The 11,159-nt window shown below is 39.3% G+C and overlaps 1 protein-coding gene across 1 annotated transcript; it reads right to left on the reverse strand.

Moving 5' to 3' along the window:
• Positions 1 to 4,323: 4,323 nt before the first annotated feature.
• Positions 4,324 to 9,270, reverse strand: LOC104435987 (tRNA (adenine(37)-N6)-methyltransferase). The gene is made up of 9 exons (XM_010048717.3): positions 9,139 to 9,270; positions 8,913 to 9,037; positions 8,271 to 8,371; positions 7,565 to 7,760; positions 7,378 to 7,470; positions 7,057 to 7,116; positions 6,467 to 6,541; positions 6,017 to 6,097; positions 4,324 to 4,809 (listed from the first exon to the last, which is right to left on the reverse strand). Exons 1-9 carry the CDS (start codon positions 9,239 to 9,241, stop codon positions 4,450 to 4,452), a joined length of 1,194 nt encoding a protein of 397 aa, XP_010047019.2. The 5' UTR covers positions 9,242 to 9,270; the 3' UTR covers positions 4,324 to 4,449.
• Positions 9,271 to 11,159: the final 1,889 nt, after the last annotated feature.

The raw sequence follows: 11,159 nt of genomic DNA on the forward strand, positions 1-11,159 counted from the left end.
ATTAAGTTCTTTTATTAATTTCGTCTAACTTAACAAACAAAAAATGCTAATAAGTTTAACGATTCCATTCTACTTTTTAAAAGTTTTAGGATTCAATTATACTTTTATAACAAATTTGAAGAGTCTCAATTCACTTATCTCATAAACTTTTTTAACAGATTTAAAACTTAAGAATTTAATTGCATTTTTATAATAAAATTTTGAAGATCCAATAAATGCGATGAAGATTGTGATCCTGAAGGTCAATCCACTTTCCCAGCTCGGGCATCATTGAAAAGGGGTGGTTGGCAGAGACTATAATAATATTGTTCCCTCTGTACATCTGGAAAGAGAGGGCAATGAATATTGGGTAGGTGACACTTGTGCTGTAGTGCTACTGATGCACATGTGCAAATATGTGGAGTGTCTGTCTCAAGTGGCTTATTTATATTTTGACACAAAATAATATTTTCACGCCGGATTTGTTGGTCAATTTAATTCTATATAGGGGTCGGCATACCACCGAATCTTTCGTCGTCCTTGAATTGAATGGCGCATAATATAAAATCTCGAGTGCACTAGAACCAAGACAAACACCTGAAAACATTTTTGGGAGGAGCTTTTACTATAGCCGCTCATCGAGAAGTGGAAAAAAAAAAGAGAAGTAAATTTTGACAAAAGTTTCCGTGAATGCAATCAAATATTAAAACTAATTATCATAAAAGTAAAATTTAGTTTCAAAACTTTTAGAATGTACAATTGATACAATCAAATCCTTTCATTAGGCCCGTCAAACTTAACAAATATAAAATGTTAACAAAATTTAGAACTTAATTACACTGATTTGATAAGTTTTAGAGTTTAATTATATCTTTTGAAAGTTTTGTAATTTGATTGTACTTTCATGATAAGTTTTAAGATTTATTTGTATTTTTTCAAAAATTTTAGAATTTAATTACACTTTTACAATAAATTTTACAAATTCCAATGGACTCACCCTCACCATTTTTTTTTTTTTATGATAGAGAGACTGATAAGTTTGAGATTACCCTTTCCAATGGGAATCACATGATCCTCCAGTACTTGGTAATGCTAGTACTGGGTAGCACCAGTGTGGCCTCACTGCAAGCCGCTATTTATATGTAAACTCTCAGAACCCCAACCAGTAAACCACCCTTGAGACCTTTACTTAAGTCGCGAGTATCTATAAATTTAAACTCGTTCCCTCGGCGATGAGATAGTAAAACCCAATCATCATGGCTAATTACAGGTGTGTCTCGCCTCCACCATTTATGTTCTATCCTTTGATACATACGTGGCTGATGTTCTTTGGAGGGTCCATCCTTCGGGGGGGGCACCGGTGGTAGATCTGGCGTTGCCACAGGGGCAAATGTGTAAAACGGCCAGTCCACTCTTGTTCGGCCGAAAGCAATGAAAATTTAGGCCCCGTGGTCCAAACACGGCAGCTTGACCGTTGATGTTCTGGAGATCCGTTTGGATCACGTACTTTCCAAGTCTGCCCTTTAGGTCTTTGGAAGCTTCTTCGATGCATTGCGCAAGCCGTTTTGGACACGCACATCATCCTTAACTTCCGCTACCGGCGAACGCTATTCGAAACCCGCGTCGATCGTCAAACCCTCTTCTGTCCTAAAATGGGTTTCACGTGCTTGTCGGTTCCGCAATAGCCCCCCTACCTTACCGGAGCTTACGATCAAGATTTCATTCATCAAACTAGAATATGCAACCAAATCAATTTTAATCGGGAATCGGATCGGATCGCTTGAAAAACAGGTTCAAGAATCACTTTCGACTGAAATTGATTCGGAAACAGGTTCCGAATTTTCGAAACCAATTGTAACTAATCCGGAAATAGGTTCCAAGTGAATACTTACCTAAGAACCAGATTGAAGTTTTGGAATCGATTTCGGCATCAACTTTATAAGCTAAAAAGCGAAAACTTTAATTTATTTTTACCTTAAATTCTAACCTCAGTATTTTTTTTTGTTTTTTTTTTTTTGTGATTCGGGAACCACCGTACGGCAGTAGCGAGAAACCTGGCAGATTGAGCCACCACCACGGCCAGTCGTAAGTGAGTCGTGCGAATGCGACACCTCTCGAGATTCGAACTCCTCCCCTTTGTGAGAGGGAGAGAGCGCGAAGCCAGCTACACCACCGCGGGCGGTTACTCTTTCATCCTTTGTACTTCCTCAAAACACATCGTCAGAATTTTTATGAATGGATGGGAAATGAAGCTTTATAATTTATGTTTTATGTTATGTGTTTAAAGTTCTTATTTTATATAATTATATTTGACTACGTATTCATCTCATGGACTGTTATTTTTAGCGGATTATGATTTTTATTGTTCATTTTTTACTTTGGATTGTTTCATATGATTTTGCTAAAAAAAAATGAACCAACAAAAGGAACAAAAACAAAACAGATTCTTAGGTAGTTCCTAGAATCAAATCGGAAAAATATGATAGGTTCGAGAATCGATTCTGGATAAATAGGATATGTTCTAAAGTTCAAAAATTGAGAACCGATTATAATAGGTAGCGTGCATGTTTCAATATTGGAACTTATCCACCCACCCCAACATCTACATCAAACGATACGAATCTAACGTGAGTACCCTTTTGCCAGAGTTTTGCTTCGTGATATGTACAAATGACTCGGTGTACGGTTAACTCTTTAAAATCTGGCCTCACATGGAATTCTGCCGTTGGACCACTTACGAAAGAGACGGCTGACCAACGGCTGACCACTCACTTAGCGCGGGCTTCTGCTTCGTCCGATGAGACGTCGATTTTAATCCCACGTTCCCTTTCACTGGTTTTGTTTCAATTGGGGGAAGGCTCCTTTTCATCTCGAAAGGGAAGAAAGAAAAACCGGAAGCCGGACTCGTGATGAGAGAGGAAGAACTAGAAAAATCAAAAAACGCGGGAATAGTAATGGTAGGGTCGAGCCGCCCTGTGGACGGCGAATTGAAGGCCGAGTGATGGTTTGGTGCTAGGTGGAACCCATCAACCATCAAACGGGTGGATCAAGTCAAAAGTAATCTGATCAAAATCAACCCATTTCAGGAGTGGGTTTTTCACTTTCCACGCCCTACATACGTGGAGCGGGACAAAGTCGAGAGTGAGTCTTAAGTAGGATTAGAGTATAACCGAAAAAAAAAAAAATCAACTCATTTAATACTTTTTAACTTATTTTCATGCAATACGAACTAGCGTCTCATACTCAACCAATATTGTTAAAACACTTTCATAATAAACCTAACTTAGGAAAATTCATAGATCGTGGACTCAAGAGAGCAAAAAATTGACCCAAGTTGGGTGTGTGATATCTTCTAACAGGGTGGACCCCCGCATAATAAGTAATACAAAGCGACAATTTCACTCCGACATGTTTTCTTTTCATTATCGCATATGCTGTTGTTGATTGAGGAGACTAAAAAGGGTGAGGACCATATGTATTTCAACTCAAAATCAGTCACATAAGTATTCGTTTTTTGTTTTTGTTTTTTTGCATATTATTTCACACGTAAGCCCGACTTGGTCGGGTGGACGACCGCATAGTAAGATATACATAGCAACAATTTCGCTTGGGTGCTTTTTCTTTTCACCATCTTATATGCCGTTGATAGAGGAGACTAAATAAATTGTAAACTTATTTAATAATCATATTATTTTAAGCTTTACTATTCTAATCTCATTTATTATCCATTTATTAAATATAACAACTCATATAACAACTCAACTCATCACAAGAAATTAATTTTTGACCCATTTTGATAGATTTAACGGTAAGTAAACGGCGATTCGCCCCAGTGGCCACCCTTTCAACATGGAAGGAGAATGTGAGGGGTTCAAATCCCCACCTTCTTAAGGGATGAGATGGGGATGTGTAAGTTTCAGGAGTGGATTTCAACTCCCACGCCCTGCAAGAGACAAGACAAAAATCTGAGAGTGAATGTAGAGTAGAAATAGAGTAAAACTGACCAAAAAAAAAAAAAAAAACCCGCGCTTCGTCCCTTTATGTTTACACTCCAGGAGATGGAAATGAAGAATCCTGATCTCATAAATAAAGTGTAAGATAAGGACAAGGAATATGCAGGTGCCCATCTTGGCAGGACAACTTCGCTGGGGACATGTGATTGGTGGGCTTTCTGAAAAGATATCCTGAACAATTAATAAAACTCGGTACATATTAGTATTGTCCTCAATGTATATTTCGGATTATTTTATTTGGTTATTCTCTTCAGCCTACTCCTCGTTGGTTTGCAGAGTGATCTACATATTTGAACGGAAGAAGAAAACCTGAATGAGAGGATCTAAGGTGAAGTAGCAATGGATAATCAGACATAGAGAAAAAACAGGAACCCCAAGCTCCAGCATGAAATGAACCCTAATCCAAGCAAATCATCATTTGGATTACCAAAATCCTTGAGCAACCTAGTCATCCAAGTCATTCTTCGTATTGGTTTGCAATATTCTCATTGTTATTATCTGGGATGTCCGAGGGAAGTGAGACTTTCTCCACAAAGACATTTCCATCAGGATCAATACTATACGAAATGTCGAATCTTTCCAAAACAAGGTGATAGACTATATCCGTGGGATGCAGAGGTGCCTTCTCATGTCCATCGGAACCATCTTCGTGCAGATTGTCGAGGTCCGAAGTCATATCAGATGCTTTACCATTAATTTCCCCGACAGGCAAATCATGTGATCGGTTTCTCTGAGATACCGATCGTATATCCCATGAAAGGACTTCCTCGATCAACTTCTGAAGCTCTTCTGGTGATGCATACATCGAACTCTTTCCCTGTAATGCACATTATCCACAATATGAACAGACTGAGAACTAAGAGAAGCCACGCTACTTATAAATGACTCCGAAAATCAATTCCCTGTTATATGACGAGATTAAATAATTTGCAACTGCATTTCTGATAGGATATTCTGCTAACTAAAGTAGTCATACATGCTGACATGAGATAGAAAGAACTACAGAAAAAACAGAGCAGCAAACACCCCTTGATTGAGAAATTCCAGTAATTACACACGTTTAACATTCACCGACAACAAAATTAAACTGCAAATTTATCACCAAAGGTTAGATGAGCATATCAATCATCTAATCTTCCCACACAATTAGGAAATGTATGTAAACTAAGGATCCGTTTGGTAATGCTTCTACTCTGGGAAATAGTTTCCTTTCAGAAATAATCTTTTTCTATTTCTATTTCTCATAATAATTTTTCAGTAAAAGAATGCGTTCGGTAACTACATAAAATTTCTATTTTCAGAATGGAAAAAAAATAAGAATGCGTTTGAGACGATTCACAAAATTTTTGTAATGTAAAATTTCTTTAAATTTTTTTTTTTTTTTCTTCCTGCCAATTGTCGCCGCTAACCGCCAACGCCACCATCGCTGACCGACGACTGCTGCCGACTGCTGCCGACCGCTGACCACCACTGATTGCCGCCCGCCGCCACCGCGGCAGCATTTGGTGGCAGCAATCCGCAGTCGGCAACAATTGGCAACAGGCGGCGGGCAATAGTCGTCAACTATTGTCAGTCGGCCAAGAGCAGTGGGGCTGGCGACAGCAGTCAGTAGCAGTCGGCAATTGTTAGCCAACCAATGGCGATCGTCAGCCGGCTAGCAAGCGGCAACGAGGGGTGGCTGCCAACAAAGAAAAAGAAAAGAAGGGAAAAAAAAAAAACTTATTTCTAAAAATTATTCCTGTGAACAAGAAGTTACCTTTTTCTACATTTTATTTTTGTTCCAAATCTATTCTCCACTTTTTTACTCCAAGGAATAGAAAATTAATTAACGTTACCAAACGGATTTCTGTTTTTTTTTTTTTTTAAGGAGAACAAAAGAACAGAAATTGGGAAAAATAAAAACGTTACAAAACAAAGCCATCACAAGATGACAAAAAAAATTCTGAAGACTCTGTCCCGAGTAGAGAGAGTACATGAACTAAAGATCTCCATAATGATTAGTCAAATTAATTAAGAAAGCTCACCGCAACTGCCCAGCAATCAGCTAGTGTTGAAGAGAAATGACCAGAGAAGTTCACAGAAGCAACTGCTAGTGAGCTGTCGACCTGAGCAAATTAGGCGCATGTGAGATCTCAGGAAATGTGTCTTTCATAGAGAAGACTCTAGATATGAAGGCCCTTATTTTCTTCGTGGTTATATTACCCATATAAAGAATGGGTAACCAAAGATCAGAAGCAATTGCAGCACGAACTACAAATACCTCATTAAGGCAAGGCACAAATCATTAAGAGTCCTAAGTCTGACGGTGCCTATGAAGCTTAAAAATGTCACAACAGATATTATCACACTCGAGAATATTATTTACTGGTAGTCATGAAAAAGAAACTAACATCCTACATACTTAAAAGTTTGGTAACCATTCAACCCCTGAAAGAGAATCACAAACAACAAACAGTAAAAAACCGAGTTCTCACCATTACCCAGGATGGTACTCTTGCTCCTGGGAGGCTATCACAGTATGAGAGATAAGGTTTAATATCCAGAACCGGCTGTCCAACATAAACAAAATCATAAATATGTTAATGTTAAGCAATTCTATATTTTGTCAAAGGAAAGTACAGACGTATGCACTACAGCCAGTTGATACGTGTATTGCTCAAGTGGCAATCAGTTATTACTACATAATCATCCAAAACACAATGTTAAAGGGAGCTGATACCATGCTTTAGCAACAAAAAATCAAGATCCAGTAACTCAGGTAGCAAATTACTATAGATATTCTAAATTTTTTGCACAATTCTTAACCAATTAGCTTTCTAATGCCACAGCGCTAGCCTGAGGAGCCAATAAAAGTTAATCAATTAGAGGTGGCCAAAGATTACTATGATGCAAATGCAAATGACAATATAACTCTCGGAACATCAGACCATGAACACTACAACTCCTAATCCAATGATGGCCACTTGTAAGACAGTGTACATGAGGCCAGTTTGGGTTATCATGGGTCAATTCGAAAAAATAATTTATTGAACGAGGAAGCAGATCATGAGAAAAGAGAACTCACTGTCCCATCAACCAAATCTACACCTGAGAGTAAAACCGTGTTTCCTTTGATAGCTTCCACCTAGGTTATACAAAGCAAAGTGTCCGTTATAGTTCTTGCATTTTCCAAATACAGGAGAGTAAACTGCAAGTAGAAACCAGAAAATCCCAAAATATGAGGAAATCCTCCACTGTAGTCAGAGCAATCTGTTGAGAAGTTTCTTATTATTAAATAAGTCATATTATCACATACTCCTATAGTAAAATGTTCATATAATCTAGGACAGAAACGATTGAAAAGTCCATAAAAGAAGACACAATTTTCTCATATAATGCTGTTTACCTTTGCAACAGTTAGCCCTATAGGGCAGGGTCGATGTGGAGACCTTGTAGCAAAGACTCCCACCTTTTCTCCTTTCAGTCTTGGCACCCTGACCTGTCCATCTATTGATCTTCTTAAACAAGTTCAACAAACACAAACGCTAGTTGGAGCTTTCCCCATAACAGTTTTATAATAATGGACCACAAACCTTTGCCTTGAACTTTGATCTAGATGTCTCCTTCCACAACTTCTCCAAATCTGTATTGAGATGGAAAACATATATAATCCAACAATGAGAATATCCTTCAAGGCCCTCAAGTGATGCCGGAGGGACTAGAGATGCATCAAATACCAAAGATGCTCTTGCAAGGGGCACAATTAAAGGCTGCCTTGGCGTGCCATTCCTGCATTGGGAGATACAACAACTCATGGCCTCCAAACAGCTTGCACATAAAGAGCTAACTAACCACACAGGACAGCTAACTGGATGGGCTTGCCTTCTTAACAGAGAAGGCTGAACAAGAAATCTAATTTCTAGAAGTTCCATACAGTGACCAGACTAAAAAAATTTGCATCTCTCTCTCTCTCTCTCTCTCTCACACACACACACACACACACATTGTAATTGATGGCTAACTGATGCAATGACACTGCCTAAAACTTTTTCTTTAGTTTCAAGAGACTTCACAGATCTTTCCATGTGAACATTCAGATCTCATTTCACGTATGCCAACTATGATTCTCCAAACTAATTCTTATGCCATCTCCACCCAATCATATAAATCGAAAAACTTGCGAAATCTCCAAAACCAAGATACTATACGTCATCATAGTCACAAGAAGCTATCACCAAGGCTATGAACCACTAAAAGAAAGCTCATTATGGCAAAAAGGGAGATTGGAAAATTGCGTACCTGGTAGAAAAGCATGACTTGACAATGCCAATAGGTCTCATCGGATAAGAAGTGACCTCAGAATTTTCCAACCGAGGTTGCGCTATAGCTTTCCTCAAAGCCTAGAGCGAACACATTGCACAGAAAATATAAGGGCCTATCAGCTTAAATGTCCATGTGTATACATTCCTTAAAGATTTTCGATGCTAAGTAATAAGTAAAAGCCAAATCACAAATCCTGAAAAACAAAAAATTGCAGACATATTATCAATAACAACAGGGAGAAGGAACAACTCCCTTTTTTCCCTCTAATATACTGAATACACTACTCATCCTAAAGACGGATGCGAATTGGACGAACGCATAAATTTCGCAAACTTCAAACAGCAATGATCAAACAATTGTTACTTTAGCAACAAACCAGTCGTGACATCACCATCAGTCTATCACTACTTCCACTGTCTTTCCTACTATCCCCGCTCCATCTCCCTCCATCATTTCTCATTTTTGCCACTCTCATCCTACTCTCACTCTTCGAAATAGCAAAAGGCTCTTCGCACCAATTCGCACACGCAAATGCAAATGCACGCGATCCGCGAGTGCACTGATTCGCGTTAAGAGCAATTCCGCGAGTGTGGAAAACAATAACAAGCAGTCCCGAACCTGCTGAGCCCCGATGCGGCCTCGCCTCTCGGCGGCGCACTTCTCCGACGAGGACCGGAGCGACGCCTCGAGCTCCCGAATCCTCGATTCCAGCTCCCTCGACTTCCTCCTCTTCCACAAGTACACTGCGAGAACAACACCGATCAAAGCCGCGCGGACGAAGGCGGAGACGACGAAAAAGGATAACGCGAGAGAACGCCGGTCCGGCTGAAGCTCGGCGAAGTACCGGAGACGGCGGCCGACGCCGACGCCGACGCCGTGGCGGCGAGCGCCAGGAAAACGGCGGCGGCGAAACCGAGCTTCGAATTTCCGTTCGGATTCGAAGCCATGGAAGACGGAGATCGCTCGCCGGAGGGCGAGAGCGATCGGACGGACGTAATTCCCCGTGGATATATATTCTCTCTCGAATAAGCCCATCAAAGGCCCAAATTTTATGGCCCAGTGCTCTCGGCCCAACTAAAAACTTTGAAATGCGAGAGCGAAAAGGTCGCTTTTGTATTTCCCCCATCTTGACTCTAATTAAACGGTCAAACAAGAATTTTTTTTATTTTTCAATTTTGACCAAGAAAAAATTAAGGATGTTTTTATAATTTTTTCTATGCACCGTTTATCCCACATCCAATGTTTGAAGTCCGACGTGTACACAGTTGAAATATTTATGTAAATCGATTAGCTTTAATATGTACATGATGTCGATATCAATAATTAATATTGACAGTCGACTGGACAAAGCATTTGCATAAGGCATATTACTCATGTAATGTACTTATCTACACGAACAAAACCTAAATTGGAAGAATCTCGTCTCCTAATGAAATGAACTCATTCTCCAAAAATTTAGAAATTATACATTTCGGTCCCGAATCTAATTGTGAAATGATCTTGAGGTAAAGAAGCATAATCAATGTTTCGCTTCTAACCATGATTGCATTTTCCACGTGCTTTAATTCTCATCCACTAATTATTTTGTTTTTCTATGTGCTGTCAAAGTCTATGTGGTTGCCAAGTGCCCTAAGGCTCGACCCTATACTATTGCATTTAAGAAGCATGGTCCACGTTGTAGAGTCCTCTAGCACTGGTTTAAAGCACAAGGAGAGGGATTCTGTAACTTGCTAGGATCAGTGAAGTCCTCTAAGATTGCGTTTGATTCGCTTTGGGAAAACCCTTTGGCAAAATGTAAACAAATTTAAGTTGTCGGTATTTTTCGAAATGCAAAGTGTGTTAATTTAATTGTATCTTAAAAGTCCTTTATAAAACAATTTTGATTAAATTAGTGTTGGGAAAAATATTATTTGCAAAGGACTTTCTTTACTAAAAAAAAATTCAAACCTTTCGCCAGCTCTTGAAAAGAGCTTAGGTCGTCCGCAAACATTGTTTAAGATTGCACAACCTTAGGAGACCCCTCGCGAAGGACAAGAAACCTCAATGAAACTACTTAGGGATGTGTGACCCTCACGGAGGTCCCTAACCCTAGTAAGGGTTGCCCAGGGTCTCACTACCCCTTGCCTGGGGTGCTCTAAGCGGTCCCTCACAAAGGTCAGACGGCTTTAAGTAGCCCTTGTAGGGGTCAAGCAACAATGACCTCCCCAATCTAAGGGTCAGCGATCATTGGCTAGTCTCCACAACTCTCAATGGAGCTTCGCAATGTGGAGAAGATGAGGAATTACTTATGAGGGTAAAATCGGAAAAAGAAAAAAAAAGGGTGAGGGGAGTTTTTGAAGATAAAAAAATTTATTAATCTTAGGAAATGGTCTTTCGAAAATGCTTAAAGTCCAAAGCATATGGGGACTCATCCTAGACTTTCAGTTTTGCTAAGACCAACATTTGAACAAAAGGGTCCCAAAAGAGTTTCCCCAAATACCCTAATTTTTCATCCCTTTATACTTGAAGAATGATTACTTTTATGTGCTTTTCATCCTTGATTCTTAGCATATTGCATCCCATACTAACGTCAACATGAGGGAACCATAACAATCGGATATAGTATCAAATAACATGTAGATCTTATCAATAAATGTCTCAGGAATATCGTTGATAAGAAATTAAAAGATATATAAAAAACAATTTTCAATGCACATTAAAAAGCATTGACAATTGAAAATACATTAGTGTCTCGGTCGATTGTTTGCTCAAGTGATTGTTGCCACGGTGGTCCTCTTGGACGCGCTGCCATAAATAACAACCAAATTGTCGTCAAGGAATAGCGATGGCCACCCTTCAAAGTAGATTTAGGATTTATTTTTATAA

This window comes from Eucalyptus grandis, chromosome 3, assembly GCF_016545825.1.
Source record: "Eucalyptus grandis isolate ANBG69807.140 chromosome 3, ASM1654582v1, whole genome shotgun sequence".
NCBI lineage: Eukaryota > Viridiplantae > Streptophyta > Magnoliopsida > Myrtales > Myrtaceae > Eucalyptus > Eucalyptus grandis.